This window comes from Crinia signifera, chromosome 4, assembly GCF_055691185.1.
Source record: "Crinia signifera chromosome 4, ASM5569118v1, whole genome shotgun sequence".
Classification (NCBI taxonomy): Eukaryota; Metazoa; Chordata; class Amphibia; order Anura; family Myobatrachidae; genus Crinia; species Crinia signifera.
The window spans coordinates 186,741,718-186,763,399 of record NC_139220.1 but is presented as its reverse complement, the minus strand read 5'-3'; the positions used below and the strand labels follow the sequence as shown (position 1 = coordinate 186,763,399).

The 21,682-nt window shown below is 39.9% G+C and overlaps 1 protein-coding gene across 1 annotated transcript in view; it reads left to right on the top strand.

The window, feature by feature from the left end:
• The window catches only part of NCAPH2 (non-SMC condensin II complex subunit H2), a 40,128-nt gene extending 18,786 nt beyond the window's left edge, over positions 1–21,342 (top strand). The window contains exons 6-21 of the mRNA XM_083183218.1: positions 887–958; positions 2,256–2,335; positions 2,744–2,898; positions 3,994–4,086; positions 5,758–5,873; positions 7,486–7,551; positions 7,716–7,785; positions 8,093–8,203; positions 8,785–8,838; positions 10,427–10,497; positions 12,029–12,134; positions 16,177–16,251; positions 19,029–19,084; positions 19,692–19,793; positions 20,031–20,180; positions 20,525–21,342. Of these exons, the coding sequence (XP_083039344.1) occupies positions 887–958; positions 2,256–2,335; positions 2,744–2,898; positions 3,994–4,086; positions 5,758–5,873; positions 7,486–7,551; positions 7,716–7,785; positions 8,093–8,203; positions 8,785–8,838; positions 10,427–10,497; positions 12,029–12,134; positions 16,177–16,251; positions 19,029–19,084; positions 19,692–19,793; positions 20,031–20,180; positions 20,525–20,665 (1,518 nt within the window). The 3' untranslated portion in view covers positions 20,666–21,342. The remainder of the gene's footprint in view (positions 1–886; positions 959–2,255; positions 2,336–2,743; positions 2,899–3,993; positions 4,087–5,757; positions 5,874–7,485; positions 7,552–7,715; positions 7,786–8,092; positions 8,204–8,784; positions 8,839–10,426; positions 10,498–12,028; positions 12,135–16,176; positions 16,252–19,028; positions 19,085–19,691; positions 19,794–20,030; positions 20,181–20,524) is intronic.
• The last annotated feature ends 340 nt before the right edge of the window (positions 21,343–21,682 follow it).

Below are 21,682 nucleotides of genomic sequence, written 5' to 3'. Positions count from 1 at the left end.
ATAACTTCACAATAAGGGAATCTAACTCAACTCACTGCATTCCTTATAGTGGGTACACATAGTGCAATTTGCTTGCGATTCGATCCCGATTAGATTGGGATCGAATCAGAATCTAAAGGTACGCAAAATGCATTTGATTTGACTATTATAGTACAGATCGGTACTATATGTTCTTGCCTGCCAAGACTATTTTTCTATTCGATTTACACTACACGGGAGTGTGCATTGGGATCGAATCTGCATTGAATGTAGAAAAACCATTCGATTTTTCTATTTGATTTTGCTTCTATAAGCAAAATTGAATAAAATAAATAGTGCATATCTCACAGTGTGTACCCTCTATTACTAATAGGTACACTCATATTATTAAGGTGATATTATAACAATAGATATAGATTAATTATTTAAATGGAAATGGCCTGTTACACTTGTATTTGTTTCTAGGTTGTCCTTTCCCTGAAGATTAATTCTGTTTTATGTTAGACTACAGAAATTGAGTCAAGTACATTATTAATATTCCAATGTTGAAAACAATCTTGAGATGAGATGATTTGAGGGGGGGAGGGGGGTGGGGTACCTTTTTTGGGGTGCTGCAAGAAAAAACAGGGCTGATGCACACACCACAGTTATTATAATACTAACATTGAGCAATATCAAGGTTCCTGGTCTGTTCATTGGGGTAGATAGCAATTATTGTGAATTGTGCATCAACACTGTATTTTTCTTAAATACAGTAGAACTACATGCATGATAGCAACTATAAATATGTGTGTAACTAGAGTTTGCAGTCCAAGATGGTACCTCACACTGCTTCAGTGACAGAACTGTATGTTTTGCATAATGTGTTTTTAGCACTGTATTAGTATTCTCTATATTTTTGTTTTAGTTTTTGAGCTTAGATGATATAAGTGATCCCAAGAAAACCAACCTGGACTTGAAAAAGGACCAAAATCCAAATGTATGCTATAATTTCCTATTTTATAATCAGTCCATACTTAATATCTTCTTTACCATGTTTCTGCTATCTGAATCTTCACTCGCCATTACACTTTTTGCCTAAACTTGTCTTTATCTGTTTGGTTTTCTTTGTTGTTTTTTTTTTTTTTTTTTTTTTGTCACCCGCACTTTCATTCTTCTGGGGGGGATGGGTCCAACAGACATTCTGGTCTCCTACCCTTTACACTCTTAATTTTCTTGTTTTCGTAGTTCTTAAGTTTATTCTACAGTACTGTTTTATTTTTTGAGAACAGAGATACTGGTCGAAATGCAATAATGTCGATTTCCTTTTTCTTTTTTCTTTTGGGAACATTTAAAAAATACGGCATGGGTTCCACCTGGTTTCCCAAATACAGGGGAAAAAGTGATGTGGTCCCCTGTATTTAAACCAGCACTGGCTCCAACAGCCAGTGTTGTTATGCCACAGCTGGGGGATGATGCGTAAAAAGTGTCCCCTGACTGCATAACACCTCTTTAGCACCCTGGCTAGTCAGCCCTGGATGGGGTACCTGGGAGAGTGGGGACCCCCCAATAAAGGCCCTCCTAGGCTTAACTCTTCCAGGGCTCAAGTCCAGTACTGTCCATCGACGGTGGATAATTTTGTGGTGAAAATAGAATGTTAAAATTACTTTGGGTTATGCAGTGAAACTACAAGTCCCAGAAAGCCTCCCCCCAAATGCTGAGACTTGGAGAAACACAATCCTTAGTATGCTGGTGAATTAATGGGCCCGCTGGGACTACTAGTCCCACTGCCTAACCAATGTACAAATAAATGCACATACACCACGAGAAGTGCAACTTTATTCACATAAATGCAAACACACACTTAATCGCACTATTCGAACCATGCCTAATTCCCACGCTGGATCGTCCTGCTTGTCCAGTAGAGGGTCCAAATGGAACGAGAGGACATCTGGATGCAATTTTTGAAGTGTGATATTTGTATTTTTATTTTGTCACAGCAAAACGTGTGATTTTTTTTTTTCTTTTCTTTAGCAAATAACACGCTTCTACATAGGCTATTTTCAGAAAACTTGCGAATTGTTCAGTTTTTGACACAAAAAATCGAGCATGTCTAAAAATCACTCTATTACATGTCATCCACTATCTTAATCCGTTCGGTACTTTGGGTCTGTCTCCATAACTCAAGTGTTAATTACATTCTTCCCAAAGAGAGAGCAAATGTTATTTTTCTCATATATCTTTATCATATGTTTTTGTGAACTTGTCCTAATACTTATGTGGTTTATTTCTAAAAGCTGGTCAATATTGTTCCTCTTACACCAATGGCACTAGTTCCTCCAGAGGAGGTGGAAAAGAAAAACAACCCTTTATGCAGGTGGGTGAAATTGCAGTTATGTTTACAGAACCATTTCTATAGCTTCTCGATTTATAATAGTGTTTCCATATAGTTTTACTTCTCATTTGTTGCAGATTGTCTACATGGGGCGTGTCCAATCTGTGGCCCTCCAGCTGTTGTGAAACTACATATCCCAGCGTGCCTTGCCATAGTTTTAGCATTCCATAATAGCAAAACTGTGGCAAGGCATGCTGAGATGTGAAGTTTCACAACAGGTGGAGGGCAGCAGGTTGGACATGCCTGATCTAGATAACTATCTATCTTAGTTCTCCAACTATGATAATACGATGTGCATGTGATCCTTTAGAATGCAAAAAAGCTAATTTGTATGCTCAAATTATTGAGTTTTAGATTGGAATTTAAAACCTATTATAACTTCATTTACAGTCGTAAAGGAGAAGTCTTAGCAAGCAGAAAGGATTTCCGCATGAACATCTGCACCCCACATGCTAGGGGTTCCTTCATATTAGAACTAGCCATGATGTCGCCAACACAATTTTCTCAAAACATACAGCAGATGGAGGAGGCAAGCCTATATCTAGGTAAAAAAAATGAATTCATTCATGTGGTTGTTTCGCTTCTGTCAAACCTTTTTCTAACACCTCAGTTGGAGAAATTCAATAAGAAGCAAGGGGATGTAGCTTTCAGGAAAAGTGCCCGTAGCTATTGAATAGCCTGCATTGCTCCCAATGCTTCAGGGGATGCAGCTTACGACTGATTCCAAGGTTTAGTCACAGTAATCTGCATGTCCCACCGGGTACTTTTACTCTCTACTCAATTACTATAGTTCTAGGGGCATATCCAGTTAGCTGCAAAATGTTTCTGGCCTAAACTACACAGCTAGTAGTGGGGGGGGGGGGGGGGGGGGGGGGGGAGGGAGAGTGAGTGAGGTAATTTTTGTTGAAAATAGTCACTTTATTATATTATTATATTGAATAATCAGAAATCAACCTGTACCATTAAAAACTGCAATTACTTCTTGAATAGCATTAAATATCTCTATTACTGGCCAAAGTCGAGATGTTTAGAGGCCTTGAAAAGGTTTCAAATGCCTGAATTTTCTATTTTTATTAACAAATGTGAAAAAATTATAGCGTGTTTATTTCCGCAAATAAAAGTAAAATTTTGAAGTTCATAAAAAGGCTTCTAAGGTCATTTTAAAGTCTTCTTCAAAAATTGGTTATTGAACACCAGTATCTTCCACTATAATACTTGTACCACTTATAGATTATTGTGGTGTGGTTATTACTTCAATTATGTTGACATTTTTTGCAATGTCTACATGTTGACATGTTTAGCAATTAATACACCTATGCTTAGCATGTTGACATAGAATACATGCCAACATAACTTCCTTAATGGCCACTTTCCTGGTCCCAATGGCTGCAGGGACTTCCGTTCCCACCAGTCACATGACCATCACTTTCCTGCACAGAAAAAGTATTTTAACCCTACCCTCCCAGCAACGCCTAAACCGAAGTCTGCATTTACAGTATCCTCCTATTTCTCTCACTATACTTACCTAGGCGATTTGGAAAACACGCTCTGTTAGGGTTACACAAGGTTTGATTTTGAGAAACACCGCTCTAGTTCTATCATTTCTCTAGCTGTTGTAATCTCATGTTGGTCCTCTTTAGGTGTGAAGAATGGAGTACAAGGAACCAATAATGAGAACCAGGAGGAAAACTGTAATTTACCCCTTCCTGTGCTGAACTTCTCTGATGATAATGGTAAGAGGTTTTTATTTTTTTTATGTATTACAGAGATTCTTGGTAGCAGCTTATCTGGTCATACACAATGTCGATTTCTCCTGTAAAAGTTGAGGGACAAACAGTGAGTAATATTTATTCCTAGAAAGTACATACTGGAAAATAACCCTGCCCCTCTTTTGTATCCATCCCATGCATAGGATGTAGGCACCGGCCCGGTGTCCTTGCTATCATTATTATTTTTACTTTTCGTATACATTCATTTTTCTGACCAATAATTGGCTGTCCCTTTTGAATGTGGCATGGTCTGCTTTCCCTACCCAATCCACTAGGTTTGAATTGTTAACCCCCTATCCTCAGCTGTAAAACATATCCCTTATGGGGAATTCAATTATGGACAGATCAATGGCCTGGTTCAATCAAAGTGGCAACAGCCACACTTTATAGCAGCCCTATCCAGCACAAAACTGTTTGTACCCCCAGACAGAGCTGCAAATAGTTTTGTGGGCATTTAGGATTTAGACGGGGGTGGTGAGGAGTGCAAGATTTGGTGCCGCTTCTGGCATTTCAATGCCTCATCAATGTAAATTTTCACTGTTTGCCCACAATTTAATTATTCCCCCTCCTTGGTGGGGAAATCCCCCTTTGTTATTTAACGTGGCAATCCGCAAAAGCTGTATTCACAATGCAGCTCAGGTGCCTGTAGAACAGGGAGTACTGTTCATTCTGTTGGAGACTGTTGCTTGACATATACCGCAACTTAACTCTTCCTGCCTTAAGAGCTTGTTCTCTCTTTTTCATTACCACTGTGTGCTGTACTGTGTAAGACTTTGTAAAAAGTCATTTTATGTCAGAGGGTTTGGGGTATATATGGAGCATTTGTATAATGTATGATAACATCGGGAATATAATACTCTTTAGCACCGCTTCTCTACCCTGTAGCGAGATTGGCATGTGGGTCCAAGATTGGAGGAGAATGGCAATCTTTCTAAATACTGGTGTGAAGTTCACAGAGTAAATATTTGGGGGTATTTTGATGCCTAAATATTTAAAAGAAGAACTATTGAGTTTGAATGAAGAGAGGTCTGAAGAAGAGGGAGAGGAAATGTCGCCGTGGGGTTCAGAGGGAGGAGCTCGGACTTGTCAGTGTTAATTTTGTAACCGGCAAAAAGAGCCAAATATGTGTATCAGGTTCATAATGGGCGGTATCGAGAGCCGCGGATTTGAGACAAAAAGTAACATCATTAGCAAAAAAAGGTAAATCTTCAACTCCTATGACGCTACTGTAAGGAAGTAGTATTTTTAAAGAAGTTCTATTGCCTTGGATTCAAATTGAGATGTCATGTAACAACTTCTTTTTTTTGTTCAGAATTCTTCAAACTATTATGGTATTTATTCAATTAATTTTATCCAGCTTATTCTGAATATTTCATCACGTATATAACTAGCTCATGTGACAACACCAAGAGCTTCTGAAAATGATGTGTTTCCACTGGGACCGTACCGCTTTTTTATTCTTATCAAGGCTATTGAGTTAGTAGTACCCACATCCATAAACATTGCATAATATGGCATGGCTAACAAAAAGTTATTTAACCTGTAGCTATCAAAGTAAAGAGGATAACAGTTCAGACCATGTGCTGCCCATATTCTTCCAAAATGTAATAAAGGTTTTCACATTCTTTACCTTAGCACCCCCTATGGATAATGGCGATGATGGGGGATTTGTCCCACTTGAAGATCACCATGAAGTAGACGATGCAGAAATGGTGTCTGTAGAACACATTGCACGACAGCAAGTAGCTAAAGTACGTTATATACTATTTTCTTATTTCACGGCTCAAGTTTTTTATCACCGCAGGTAAAGTAGCATAGTAAAGTTATACATTATTGCACCATAACTTTGTTACTTGATATTGTAAAAGATCATTTTAGATCTATTAAAAAGATTATTTCTTCCTTATCCATTGGGATATAGATAGTGCTGTGGTCAGCCTTGCACACACCACCACTAGAAGATTTTATTTTAAATCTGGCTGGCTGGAATCAAAATCTGGGAACAAAAGCAGTCACCTGCATAAAGGTTCATATACACTAGAAGATATTGGCATCAATGATAAATGAAGAATAAGTCCTTGTAGATAACAATCTGGTTATGTGAGGTCTTATCAGTCTGTTGAGCCGTTCTGGCCTCAGGCTTTGGCCTGCTAGGTCCAAGTCTCTTCATTAGAAAGACCACTTGTCCCTTCCTTTTAAAAGGGGTATGGATAGTTAGGTCGACACTCCTTAGGTTGACACCAAAAGATCGACAGGGTCCTTAGGTTGACAATGCAGGTCGACATGTATTTAAAAAAAAACAAAATCTTTAAGGCGTCTAGTTCTGGACACTGTCTAAGGGGGGTATGGAATGTTGGTCAACCTCCCGCAGCCATCTCCCGACGGGGGAGATGGCTGCGGGGCCCTATTCAATGCTGTCTTCCCCGACAGCATTGAACAGGGGTTCTCCGCAGAACGAGCACGACATCACAAGCTGTCGGGCTCATTCTGCCGAGAAAAGCCAGAAATAGGAGAGCTCCCTGCCGGAGCTCGTCTATTTCCATCCTCAACTCGTGGCCACACCCCCTTCTCGCTGCTCGGCGGCCGGGACATTGAATCCCGACCGCCGAGCTCACGTTGAGCAAAGCGGGACAGGGGCACGGCTGTCGAGCTTGCTCGACAGCCGTACCCCTGACATTGATTACCCCCCTAAGTGAACGGCAGCCCCTCGCTTCGGGCACAGTGCCTTGTTCTGCTCGGCACACTATTCTATTCTCCCTCCATGCCCTAATAGATGGTAGGGCATAAACTACCGCCTATTCTTCATTGACGAAAAAAACCTTAATAATGACTATCTGCTGAGTTAAATGATGTCTATTTTTTTTAAAGCAGAAATGCAAGCAAACTGTTAAACTTGGTAAACACCATAAGATTATCTTTCCAATTTAACTGGTAGGAATGAAAATCTGGTAATTTCTGGGACCAAATGAGGATTGACAGTTTGCTCCCAAACATTGAAAACAGTCATTCAAAAAAATTGGATAAATCCTTTTGATTTAACCAATTTATGCATATTTTTTTCCATTTTCAGATCTGATCCCATAAATTGTTTGCTTTTGCAATCAGCTCTGAATCGGTAACACTGCCCCCAAGAATATTCTTCATGGGAAGGGAATTTAAATATGTACTTTTTCTTTGTATCGATTAATGTAGATACTATTTACTGTTACATTGAATAATCTGAAGTATCAAAATGGTTTCCCCATGGAATGAATTCTAAATACAGTTTATGTTCATATCCTTTTGATTATTATTTAATTGTGATGATATTCCTTTAACAGAAATGTAAAAATGCTAAATATTACTGTGACCTTGTATATGCAGACAGAAGAGAGAGGCTATGTGCTGCGGCAGAGGGAAGAGAAGAAAATGCCAGTTGAAGACATCGAGGTATGCCCAGGGCAGCACAATCATTTTGTAACTGTTAGAAAATAAATGCAAATTGTTTGGTTGCTACAAGTTACAGTGCTGTCTTTTCACCAGTTTTCCTATGTGACCCTATATGAGTTCGATGTGTAAGGCATGTTTGACTTTGTTCTCTGTTCCTTCAATAGAATTGCCTTTCAAACCCCTGGCAATGCCTGGACCCCTTTGAATCTTGTGAAGGAAAGCCCTTTAAAAGAGGTAAAACTAATCTACTTTAGGTAGGGGGGGAGTTATGGAGAGGCATTAAAGGGTTATCAGGGGGGGTGGGGTGGTGGTGGTGGCTAGCGGTAAGCAGAAAGGGGGAGGTGGTGTTAGGCTGAAAGTAAGGAGTGGTAGGGGAGATAGTTAGAAGGCTTTTACCTAGGAGGGGTCTTGACTCTGGACATCCAGATGCTTTTGATCTTCCTCAGTCTTTTGATTGCAGATGCCCCAAATGCTGGAATACTAATGCCATACCTTCTCAACTGTCCTCTTTCCTCTTGTATTTCATTTTAATTTATGTAAGGAAAACACTATACACTTCCTCGTGGGGTAACTGATGAGCTATCTTCAAACAAGAGAAAGCGTAAATTCCCAAGCAAGCTACCAGACTTTAGTAAATGGCTCTCCTCTGCACGTGAGTATTAAATCCTAAAACCTTTTTGGCAACATGATAGAGGCGAAGTTGAGGCCATCATAAGTTTATCAAGTAATTTCTTTATTCAGGGACTATTGAACCAATGTGTATTCCAAACGCAGCAATAGTGTTGAATACTCCTGTTTCCTTTAAGTACTTATTTTTTTCTAATATTTTCCAAAAGCAGCTCGGATTTCGTTTTTTTATGATTTAAAAACACGTACAGCTGTTGTTTGTTCATTTGTTTCTCACTTAATAAATATATAAAGCATTGCACATAAAATCTGAGTAAAACAAGCCAGCCTACATGGCTAAAGGGGCTCATTGCTATCGTGGTGATAAATGACTAGTAGAATAATGAAGACAATATATGCTCTTGTTTTGTATATGCATGTTCTGTCATTCAGAAACCAATGAGTACAACATTATGAAATTCAGACTGTTTACTACAGTAAGTGTATTTAAGGTGACATCCCTCCTAGTTAAGTTATACTGTGTTTCAAAATAATACAAACTTAAACTATATTTTATGGTGTTCCTGGTTTATTTAAACGCTTGTATGTGAATGTGTTTCTATGCAGGTTTGTATGGGAGAAATCAGCTCAAATCCAGAAGAAAAGGTCCTACATTTGCTGGTAAGTTTACAAACTGCTATTAAAAGTAGGATATGTACACTCAGACTTTTATGCTCAATTGTAGAGTGTATTGATTAATTAAATCACCGGTTTGTACAATAAGATTAATTTTACATAGATAGTACTTAACAGTGTATAGTGGTATTGCACACCCCACGAGGCTGTGTAGAGTGGTATTGCACACCCCACGAGGCTGTCTGATGCAGTTCTTATTTTATTTTAATAAAAATGTGTTTAGGAGAGAATATTGCACTTGGAGACTTATTAACTGGAGTGAATGTAGACCAGGCATGTCCAACCTGCGGCCCTCCAGCTGTTGTAAAACTACACATCCCAGCATGCCTTGCCATAGTTTTAGCATTCCCTAATAGCAAAACTGTGTCAATGCATGATGGAACTTGTAGTTTCACAACAGCTACAGGGCTGCAGGTTGAACATGCCTGCTGTAGACCATTTCATCATGTGTCAGAGAATTAGTTGTGCAAATTGGTTATGGTTTTAGCTGGAAGTGGGTAATAGCAACCGCAAAGTCTAAAAAAAAATGGTCAGATCTTTGGTATTGTGAGAAAAGGGGTATGGCGTCTACATAGTATAAGCAAACCTGCAAATACGATGGCTGGAGCCACTTGGTAACATGAGAGCTGGAGTTAGTCTTTTAAGTTGATGTGTTGATATGTGTGGACGTACAGCTACAAAGGGGTGTCCAATTTGTCCTATGTTTTTATCGGCTATTCGATTGGATTGCCTGATAAAAGACCCATTTCGATATGAGAACACATGGGTTAAGTAAAACGTGAGTTTCCTCACGGCCCCAACAAATGGTCTGCTTTCGGGTATTTTGCTTAGCCTGCCTAATTAAGCCCGCCCAAGCCTATGTCCCATGCGCTTACAATGACCTAAAACTCATTAGACTGTCAGCAGGGCAACTTTGTTCATTGGTCAATGATAAATTCCACCTTTTTGCTGGAACTACTATTCGTAATATTTGTTGCCGCCATTAGGTACCAAAGGGCCTACCAACGTTATTTTGTGTGATACTATATATCCAGAAAACAACTTTTTGATCAATTAACTGCGGTGATGCCCCATTTTCATTTGTGGAAGCAGCTCTCTTTGAGACTACCAGCATTATCAATCATGTATGCCTAGTCAGTAAAATGCATATTTTCTAACTCCCTATAGGGGCAGGGGGCATATGGTGTCCACGTTTGCCTGCAGTGCTGTATGCCAGCGGTGTGTGTGTATATGTGTGTATATATATATATATATATATATATATATATATATATATATATATATATATCTCTATCTATCTTAAGCAGCAATTTTGACCTCATATGTAGATGTGCTTTGTTTCAATGACTGGTGAACATGAAAATGGTGAAACCTTTTTATCACATTATTATTATTATTATTACAAACTAACTTTTACTACATCGCCATGAATTGCACTTTCTTTCTTACTGTATATAGGATTATCTGTATATTTTTATTATTGATTTATTACATTTTATGTGGAAATCTTTACCTATGCATGCTAGTTTAATTGTTTTTGTCTGAAAGCTTACCGGTATTTGTTTTTCTGCAGATTTGGAAGTGCTGTATTGGCAGCATACTAAAGAACGTTTGGCTGCCCAGAGGCTACTGCAGAAAAGATTGGTAATTCTATTTGGGGAGATTCCCAAAGCTGCTGTTATCCTGACACTTAGGGGTTATTCAATTGGCTTCTATGTGCTAGCATTTGAGGTATTCAGTTAACCATGAATTCCGCACATGCAATTACCTGCACTCAGATGAACTAAAGTCTGCAAGAAAACCCAGAACATAGGGTCGTATTTGGGTTGAGGGAAGAAAAATAAAACCTTTGCCTGGGGTGAGAAGAGTCCTGAATTTTTAGCACAGGAAAAAGGCTATTTCATTAAATATTCTTTATCTGCACTTTAGGGATTTTTGCCAACAATTTAATACAAAAGAACCATTTTAGCATATTTGATCAAACTAACAATTTAAGGGGGGTATTCAATCTAGGATCACGGCTGTCGATCCCTGCCGACAGCCGTGATCCTGGCCCGTTTGCGGTCAGCCCGACAGCTGAACAACAGGCGGGATTCAATGTCCCGTCTGCCGATCGGCGCAAAGGGTGTGTGGCCGCAAAAACGGCCGTGGATTGTTGATCTGCGGCCGGGATCGCGACAATCCATGGCCGTTATCGGCAGAAGGGGCCCGACAGCTTCTAAAGTCGGACACGTTCTGCCGTGATCCCGCTTCAATGCTGTCGCTAAAGACAGCATTGAATAGGGAGCTGCCGCTATTTCTCCCCATCGGAAATAGCGGCGACACATTGAATACCCCCCATAATGTTAAATTTCCTGTGTGTTATTAACAAGTAGTTTTTTAAAACTTAGGTGTATGATCTTTTCTGGGTTGGAATAATATTCATGAGTGAAGCTTAGAACATTGAGTCAGGCAATCGGTATCTGATTTCAAAGTTTGTAAATGATTGCATGACTGGGGTATTCAATAAGTGGCCCTTCAGAACTACACATCTCAGTTTGCCCTGCCAATTTTGCTATTACTATTTGCAATTGCGTGAGTCTGTATGTTACATTGTCTGCAGTACACATATTTTTGGTTAATTATATTAATGTGAAAGATGTTCCTAAGGCTAAGTGTGCCGTGCCCTGACCGGAGCAGTGTGCGCTATTGTGAAATGTCCTGTAACAACATCAAACACAAGCTAGTTTTTCAACTTTAAAGACTTAAGGCTTGTGTCTACAAATCTGAGATAAAGTGCCTTTGCTCTCATGGTACTACACTACATAAAGTCCCACGGTGGGGCATATATTTGTGTTTTTATATTCAGAGAGAATATACGACCCATAGTAGGCCCATTAATTAGTATGCAGCATAGGAACATTGACGCAGAGACTCCTCAATGCTGATGTGGCTTATATTTTTGCTAATGTATGTGTGATTGAGTCCTCTGCTTTTTTTCTTTTTTAATCATGTGTTGATTATATGCAAATTACATTTTGTGTATCACAATTAATATACTGTGCAAGTTTGTTTTTGTTGACTCCTGGCAAGCAGCTTTTTCATTTTAAAGAATATCAATCAGTGCTCCTCATCAACAGGTCCTCTTTCCTCATTTATAGGCTCTTAATTAGTAAGCTATTTTCTTTCCCATTAGGGACCACAGTCTGCAAAGATAGAAGAATTACTCACTGATTATGACCCAGTTAATAATATAGATGAGGACCGTGATGCAGATTATCTTGATCATGAAGATTGTCCAGGTTTGTGTGCAAGCTTTTTTTTTTTTTTATTATTATTGTATTTTTTAATATAGATAGATCTAGTCCACTGTTATGCCAGCACTCATCCACTATATCTATCTCTATATATATATATATATATATATATATATATATATATAGATAGATAGATAGATATATATATATAGATATATATAGATATATCTATATATAGATATATCTATATATCTATATATCAATATATCACAGACTGGAAAGCACTCAGAGAAAAAGACAGCTCACGGACAGTGTAATGTCAACGTTTCAAAGCTTTACTTTCAGCTTCGTCTTCAGGACAATGTCCTAAAGACGAAGCTGAAAGTAAAGCTTTGAAACGTTGACATTACACTGTCTGTGAGCTGTCTTTTTCTCTGAGTGCCCTACAGTCTGTGCTATATGTGTGGCCCCCTGATGCGGGAACCCTAGGAAGGGCACCAGGTCACTCCTGAGGACATGATATAAGCGGAGTACACACCTAAAGATTTATCAGTCTAATCTGTCAAGTGGGAACAGATCTGGTAATGTATGGCAACAATGGCAATCAAGCATTTGCTCTCAAACATTGGAAAACAGACCAAGGTGATTCACACAAATTTATTAAATGTTTGAAATAACAAATTTATCCAAACAAAAGTTTTTGAACGTTTTCCAGTATTTGGGAACAAATGGTTCATTTTTCCTTTGCTCTCATACATTTTTGTTCCCACCAGACAGATTAATCTTTGTGATTCTATCAGAAGATCTGGAATACATGATCTATAAGCCTGTGTACATATTGGGGCAGATGTATGAAGGTGCGTTATGGGGGAGAAGGGGTATCAGCACACGTTAGAAGCCCTATCTCAATAGCAGGAACAGCGTTGTTCCTGCTTCTAGCTCTGGAGAGTAGCAAGATCCTGTGCACGTCCAGTCCAGCTGGCCAGGTGGAAGGAGACAGCACGTCCGTGTAAACGGACGCGCTGTCTCCAGGAGGGGGATATCACCAGAGGGGGGAGTTTGTGCTCCTCTGCTTCGGCAGACAAGATGTTTATACATCTTGTTGTTGTCCCTCCTTGCTTGGCCTCCTTTAGTGAGGTGAAGCAGGGAGTTTTATAGTGGCGAGCCATGCGCCGCTATAATACATCTGCACCTTTTCTAGATATCTGCAGATATATCTGCAGATTGATTGGACAGCATGTTTTCCATCCATGCTGCCCGATCCGTCAGGACTGTACACAGGACTGCAACAGAGCGTGCGCATTTGCATGGGTGCATTGAGCTGTCAACTACCACCGTCTATGGTGTGGGTGTACGGAAGTTCGGCAGACTACCCATACTCACAGCGTTTCCTGGACATTTAGAGATGGCCAATGAGTTATGCCTGTGAATGACACAGTTTAGAGATATCACTGGTACACATTGGCAGATGCAGAGATATGTCTCTTTGCTCGTCCAGTTGCGCTGTTAATCATTGAGCAGCGTGTACCATCGGTCGGTGGATCTCCTGTACACACATCACGATGCTGTGCTGCTCAGCCAGTGCGATATGTCTGTGAACAACGTCATTAACAGGCATATCGTTTGTAAACACTGGCCGATTATAAATCGCGGGTCTAGAATATAGTTTTTTTGCCTCTAGTAGACTGGCCTGATTCAGACCTGCTCGCTGCCTAGCGAATCCCCGCACTAGCACACGAGTGGATGTTTACGTTTACACATCCACTCGCATGCGGCCACAAGAAGGAGAAATCATTAGGTGGTTGCTCACCATCGTATCATTTCTCTAGCCTTCACTCTGAAAAGTAATGGTGATTATACACGGTCGACAGCCATGCTATTCGATCCTGATGCTATCAGATCACATCAGCATTGAATCGCACGGCAAGCCACAAGGCATGCCAGCAATTTATACTATATAGTACAGATCTGTACTATATAGTCAATGCAACCCTGTCTATATGGTTTCGATTACTGCTGTGCGGGAGCACGCATCGGGATCGCAAGGTTAAAAAAACTGTGTGATCCTGAAGCAATTTTGACTCTATAGTCAAAATTGGATGCTGAATTGTGCCGTGTGTACACACCATTAGTCTATAATTTTTAGATGCCCGCTATCCAGTGAATTGGATCAGCCTCCCGCCTCAAGGATGCATAGGCACGCCCAGCATTTTTTCGACAGCATGCCCATAGAATGGTGTCCGGTCACCTCTGACCGCTCCGTGCCCGCCCCCTTCTGACCTGAAGGGAGGGATCAAACTTTCCCATTATTTATAGTTTCTGGAAATAAAGGGACCTGACTATTCGATCCCGCAACTTTTCGCCAGGAAACCGGCCGTGATTTTTGTGGCTGAAGACTCGTCTTTGTAAAGCTAAATGTATATTTACAATTTAGCGTCCATTTCCATGGAAAAGGATGGCACTGTACTTACGTGCTTTGTGGAAACACAGAGTTCCCAGACAGGTATTGTCAGTATAGAGGGGGAGAGGCTTGGAGTCTTTTAGTGTCTGGGTTGACATCCATGAGAATACATGGGTTTCTGTTTTTAGAATTGTTAGAACTAGTTTAAATTTTTTATTCATTCACTTTCTCTCATAGTAGAAATAAGAAATACTCCATGTGTCCCCAAAGGTCATCCCATGGCTCCGGAAGATCCCTGTGGTGGGACATTCCACCCTGACCCCAACACTTTCTTGTTGGGGTAGATACAGATCCCTGCGCTATTTTGACCCGGGTGTGACGCTCCTTACTCCGCTTATTAATAATCCTGAATTCCCTCCGGGATTTGAATTACGAAATCTCTATAGTCGCTTTTCAATGGAAGTGTCACACCTGGGACAATTGGTGGATAGATCTGGCCTACGATCCTTTGAGGAATTGCATAAAGATATTGGTCTCTCGACGGGCCTCTTTTGGTTCTACCTCCAGATTAGACATTATGTCTCCTCCCTTCCGAAACGAAATCAAGGCTGGGATCCAACCCCCTTTGAGTCGCTAATACTCTCTAAAGAGGCCCCGAACCACCTGATTTCTAAATTTTATCAAGTATGCCTTAGTAACCTACCAGACCCAACGCCTGCATACACGAGGGCGTGGCACAAAGAGCTGGGTCAGGATCTGTCGGGAGATCAATGGAGTCAAATATTTCAATTTGTTTTTGCATCCTCCTCTTCAATCCAAACTCTAGAGACCCAGTATAAGATACTATCTCGATGGTATAGATGCCCCTCCATACTACACAAAATGAACAGCGCCCTAACCGACCTCTGCTGGAGATGCAACCAACATATCGGCACTCCCCTACATATCTGGTGGGCCTGCCCAGTTATCCAAGACTATTGGCACCAGATTCATACCGTCTCAGAAAAGATTATCAATTCCTCTCTTCCATTTACTCCTGAATTCTGGTTGCTTAATCTTATGGATATGCCCATCTCCCGACATAAGAAATCTCTAATTAGACACCTTATGAATGCGGCTAGGGCAGTCATTCCCTGTCATTGGAGAACTAACAGGGCCCCTCCCATCACGTACTGGTTCCGCAGAATAGACTTATATATGTCCATGGAAGATCTGTCATCCTTTCTGAAAGGTTCTCCCCAGACCTTTACAGCTACTTGGTTGAGCTGGCTCACCTATAAAGAATCCTCAGATTACTCTCATCACATGAGACAGGTCGCTGGGTCGTAGAGATCCCTGGGTACAAATCTCCTCCCCCCCCCCCCCCCCCCCTCCTCCCTTCTTTTCTTTACTTTCTTTTTGACATTCTACTTCTTTTTATAACCGGTACATCTTATTATGGGTACTGATTACATTGTCAATGTTTGATTTTTGAATACTTCCACATCATACCCTGAAAGACGGACTCAGCACCCAACGCCTGTATTTGTCTTTATTGTTCACTTGAGTGCATTACATTGCATTGTTTCATTTCTGAGATGTATTGTGATTTTCTTTAATAAAAATTGATTGCACAAAAAAAAAAAATACTCCACATTTAAATATGGTGTTTTGCTGTCCTCCAGTGTTAATTTTTCCTATCTGCAGATCTCTCGGACCACGAAGATTTTGCTTTAAATGTACCAGCCAGCCTACGGGAAGAGCAACTGTGTGCCAATATTGGTAATGTCACCTGTTTTTACACTGTTTCTACTAAATATTTGTATAAAATATATATATACAGAATGTACAAATTTGTGGCCAGCGTTAGTTTGCTACAGTTACAGCAGCTGCATAAATCACACGGAGCAATATGACTTAATTTACTGCGCAGCCCTAATTGTATTGTGACATGAAAGGGAGACCTGTTCCACCATTGCCAGCATTTCCCTGCTGTTTTAACAGCAGATCACTGGTTTTGTATGGGGCAATTTTTAGCCCTAGTTCTAAGTGATCTGACTAGATTGCTTAGAAATTGAGCACAGATTGCTCCATGTGTATTCCCCCAGGGGAAGGTGCGCATCGACGTCACCTGGCTATATTTATACTGCATGCAGTATAAATCTAATCAGATCACCAGTGTTCTCACCAGAGAACACTGGTCAGCAGATCGCAGGTGCATCGCATTTGTGTCAGTGGCTCTGTCGCCCTTTATGTGAAACATTCTTGTTCAGCAAACATTTTGATTAAGCACCTGTAGCATCAAAATGTTCGGTCTGCTTCTGCAATACTGCACAGAATTCACTGTAATTTAAAAATCGGTACTTCTTTACTTTCAGGGCGCCAGCATGGCGCCGCGCGTACTTCCGGGTTACGCTCGCCACTAATTAAGTTAAATAAACGGAGTTAACGCCATGCCAACATGGATAGTTCATACCCCCACTATCCATGTTGGCATGGAGTTGATTTTAATTAGCGTGGCGAGCGTAGCGAGCCACCGAGCCCGCAGCGTGGGCGAGCGAAGCGAGCCCCGCAAGGGGACTCTGACGCGCGGCGCCATGCTGGCGCCGTGAAAGTAAAGAAGTACCTAAAAATCAAATCCTCTTATTCGGAACCTGAGGTTTTGATACAGTGTAACCTCTTCATAAGGTATTCTTAAACTGTAAGCATGTGAACACAACACAATACTCCTATTTGTTTGCTGTAGCGCGAATAAGGTAGTCTATACTTCTATAAAAGAGCAGTCTTTAGGGGGAAGTGTTTGATCATTGAGGGTGTTGTAGATATCTAACAGAACAGTACTACTGCCCATATGGCTATATTGAGAGAACTTCTCTCTTTTTTTATTTATTTTTTTGACACTGTGAACATGTTCAATAACCAGAAACTAGAGTGTATTCCACTGGATAGCTTTCAGTGTTCCTTTTAGATGAAGTATGCCTTCACTTTATCATTCTGTAAGACCAGATTCGAGGTAAACTCCAGTACAGAGAAAAGTAAACATGACACACTGCACCATTCTGTAACTATTTACAATGGTCTCAGGAGAATTTGATGCAGGGTAGTAATGTTTTATTATACCTTGTATAATAAACTCATTGTGTGCGAGGAAAGTATGTTATGTGTATATAAAGTTTTGATCTGATCATGGTCTTTACTGCTTTATGGGTGCTGGTTAGAAGTAAGCTTTGAACAAAAAAAAAAGGCACTTATGTATTATCTGGGCTCCCATGTTAAATGTACCCCATTTTTTCATACCCCTACTATCCAACTACGCATGGAGTTGATTTTATATAGTGTGGCGAGCACAGCGAGCCACCGTGCCCAAAGCGTGGCGAGCGCACGCGGTCTCATAAGAAAAACGGGAGCCCAGATATTACATAAGTACCAAAAAAAAGACTGCTTACACAGGATCCATTTCAAGGTTTAGACTACATTCTCCTGAATATTACTTAAACATGCCCTCTGGATAATAATTAGGCAACAAGTCAATGACATCAATGATTTTGTAGAAAAATGATCAGCTCCATACTGGTCAGCAAGCTTTTTTGGACACCTGGAAAACTGAACGGAACACAGTAGACTGTGGGTTCTATTTCCTAATTCTTGGAGAGAGAGTACCAGCCAATCAGCTCATGCTATGTTTTGTAGGGTACACACCAGAACGACCATGATCGTGCAACTATTTTTTTTAAATTGTACGATGGTCGCACGATGGATTGGAGTGACTATCTGCACACAATCCAATGTAGATGACGAATGTTTAGTGCAGCAGGTAAAACATGGTTACCTAACTGACCCTCTCCTTCAGGGAGAAAATGCTCTGGTCCGGAAACTTCCCTGGTAATGTATGATTGCCATCACCTGTGGGGAGCTAGGTAATTCATAAGAACGGAGTTTCATCACAGGTGATGGCAATCCTACATTACCAGGGAAGTTTCAGGACCAGAGCATTCTCCCTGAAGGAGAGGGTCAGGTAGGCAACCATGAGGTAAAATCTCCAAAGTGACTTAACGACCGGCGGGGACACGCATTGAAAACCTGTTCAATTCTGCTTTTTTACATACAATCGGTCAAAATGAGGGGAATTGTGCCTAAATCGTTCTGGTGTGTACCCAGCATAAGTTCTTGTTTAAAAATGCCAGTAAGGAACTGGTTGGTACTTTATCTACATCTACTTTATCTCTCTCCAGGGCTTAGTAAATAGATACAATGTAACTAAGAAGCTCTGAAATTGTGGGCTTTGGCGTTTGTTTATTCTGTATATCACTGCTTTAATACCAATTAATGTAAATAATAGTCTTATATAATGTATTCTTTTACGCATCTATGAACCTTGTCAGTGCTTGCTAAGAATGTCCGCTCTGTTTCCAAGTGAGCGGAAATTCAAAGATATCCAATGCTTGGTGTTTACAGATCAATAGATGGTGACAGGAAAGGTGTTTTTTGTGTGCGGTTATTGATGTAGGGGACTATTAGATTGTGCAGGGTAAATAAATGCTGTCCTTTCTCCTTTGCAGAACCAATAGACCAGCAAGACCAACTTTCATATGAAGAGCTAGTGCGCAGAAATGTGGTAGGTGTCGTGAATGTTATTTTGCTTCCACTGCTGTTGAATTGTGCTTTGCTTTAATATTTTTGTTTAGCTTTAATGTGCCTAAAGGTGCAACATTTTTCAACCATGAATGTAGGTTTCTAAGTAGCTGATGGCTTTGTGGGGTATTCAATTGTCTTCAATAATTTTACTGCAGGGATTGATTGGCAGGGTGCTATTAAATTGGCCCCGATGCCTGCAAATCTCTGGGATTAATTTTGGGAGCTTCTGGCGCACAAAGCATAATCCCCAATAAAAAGACCTTTGAGCCACGATAACATGTGAGATCTGGATATGTATTAATCAAACAGCCCATTTTTTTCAGTAGAAAAATTACCAGGGCTAATTAAATGGACCTGCATTACCAGGGCTAATTAAATGCACCTGTATGTGTTAAATGTAGGTGCTTCAAATTGGGTCTCGGCTCCTGTTCATCTGCAGGTTCTACTTCTGTCATTAAGATGACATAAAAATGATCATAATTACTAATAACATGTGATGGATAAATACGTTATACAATGACACATAGTATTTTGAATGGAAAAATCTTGAAGTAACTTGTTTTCTTTTATATACCCTTGTTTTCTAGGAATTTTTTATTGCTAATTCTCAGAAGTATGCACAAGAGACAGTACTGTCACTACGTGTACGAGAGTGGGAGGATAAAATGGGACCACAGCTACAAGAACAGGTAAATGTTAGGACTTAAACACCCAATAGCTGAATTATAATGTTACTGTTTGTGGTTTATTTTACGTGTCTATTTTAGAAATTATGGTTATGTTGTGAATATCAGTGAGAGTTGTGATTGGGATACATAGCAATAATGTTCAACTTTTTCCAAAAATGTCAGTTGTGTGCTCTACTCTTGATTGAATCCGTATATTACTTTGCATAAGGACTTTGTTTGTCTCTGGCCAATGTGCAGGAAGAAAGAGGAGCTTTTGACATACATGATTATGGTGATCGGTTGGTTTCACAATTCAGCCAGGTGGGAGAATGGCGCTCCTTTGCAAGTCTTATGGCGCACAGTCAGCCCTATGAGGTGTGCAGGTATATGTTGGCATCTCTACAACTGGTAAGTCTCTCAGTAATTTAGTTTTCCCATATATAACATTAAGCACTTTCCTGTATTATGGGATGCGAGAGTGAGCTTTACCAGACCAAGACAGACCTAATGTTTGATATTAGAAGTGCATCTTTTTGTCTCCGTGTATGGTAACAGTACAGTATATTGGGAACAATGCATTGTGTTGGCAAGTTATGTGCCATTTCAATGTGAAGGCACTAGCAATACCAGTTACATTTGCTACTAGTGTGTTATATGTAGTGGCATAAAAATATATATATATTTATGGAGAACATACAAGTGTTTGCAGAATTCCTGAACTGACAAGTTTTTATCTCTTTTATTAAAACCAGGCCAATGACTACACGGTAGAGGTATCACAGAAACCAGGGCTACAAGAGGGACTGGACACAATGTCCCTACGTCTCCTTAGTCAGCAGAAGGCACATGAAAGGTTTAAAACATATGCTGCTCCATCGATCACAGATAAGTGAGCACAAGTCTGTTCCCTGCACTTCATCTTCCAGTGGAGACCCTTTCACAATTTTATGTCCAGACCATAAGAAAAGTAAGACATTGCAAAGTGAGGCCAATTTCATTTTGCATAACTTTGCTGCCAGAGGAAAATCACTACATTACTGCTTCGTAGTGGTCCTTTTGGCATACATAGTCCAGCTGTATTTATAGCAAGTGCTTGATTGGACTGTTTTTACATGTTTCTGTGACGTAAAATATTTTCTGCATTTTAAAAAAACAAACCTTTTTATTTAGATTCTGTATATACATGTTTTTAAAACTATACTTTGTACAGCCTGTTAAGCATATATATTTGTTTTAATCTGTATGTATAAAATTAAGCTGTAGACAATACTATTTTTATGTGAATGTTTTTAAGAAACTTGTTGGTTGTGCATTATATGGACAAAAATATAGGAAATTTTGTTAGTGGAATGTTTGGTCAATGATTGGTGTAGAGAATCCTTCATCAATCCGTTATAAAGTCCGAAGATTGTGGTGTTTTTAAAATATACATTTCTATAGTAAAAATGTATTTTTTTTTTTTTTTTTTAAATGGTCATGTTTTTATAATGGAGTTGTATGGTTAAATTTGTACAGAAATTAAAACCGTAAGAAAAATAAATATTGGTGCAGCTATTGACACCTAAAAGTACATTTTTAAAAAATGGTACAAATATTGACAAAAGTACATAATAACCAACTGGTGGCAAAAAAAGTTTTTAAACTATACTAATACTGATTCAGCATGGATCGCTCTATAGACAAAACGCAGTGGACTGCGAACAGAAAGTCGCTGTCCAGACAAAGAAGAAATGTCCCTTGCAAACTGCGAATGCATTGATAATCAGAGTACATAACAGATTAATTTGCTATACCTGGAAGATTGAAGAGTACTTGTAATCTGAGTATGGGGGGTATTCAATGTAGGGTCACAACTGTCGGGCTGGCCCGACAGCCGTGACCCTGTCCCGTTCTCGATCTGCTCGCCTGAG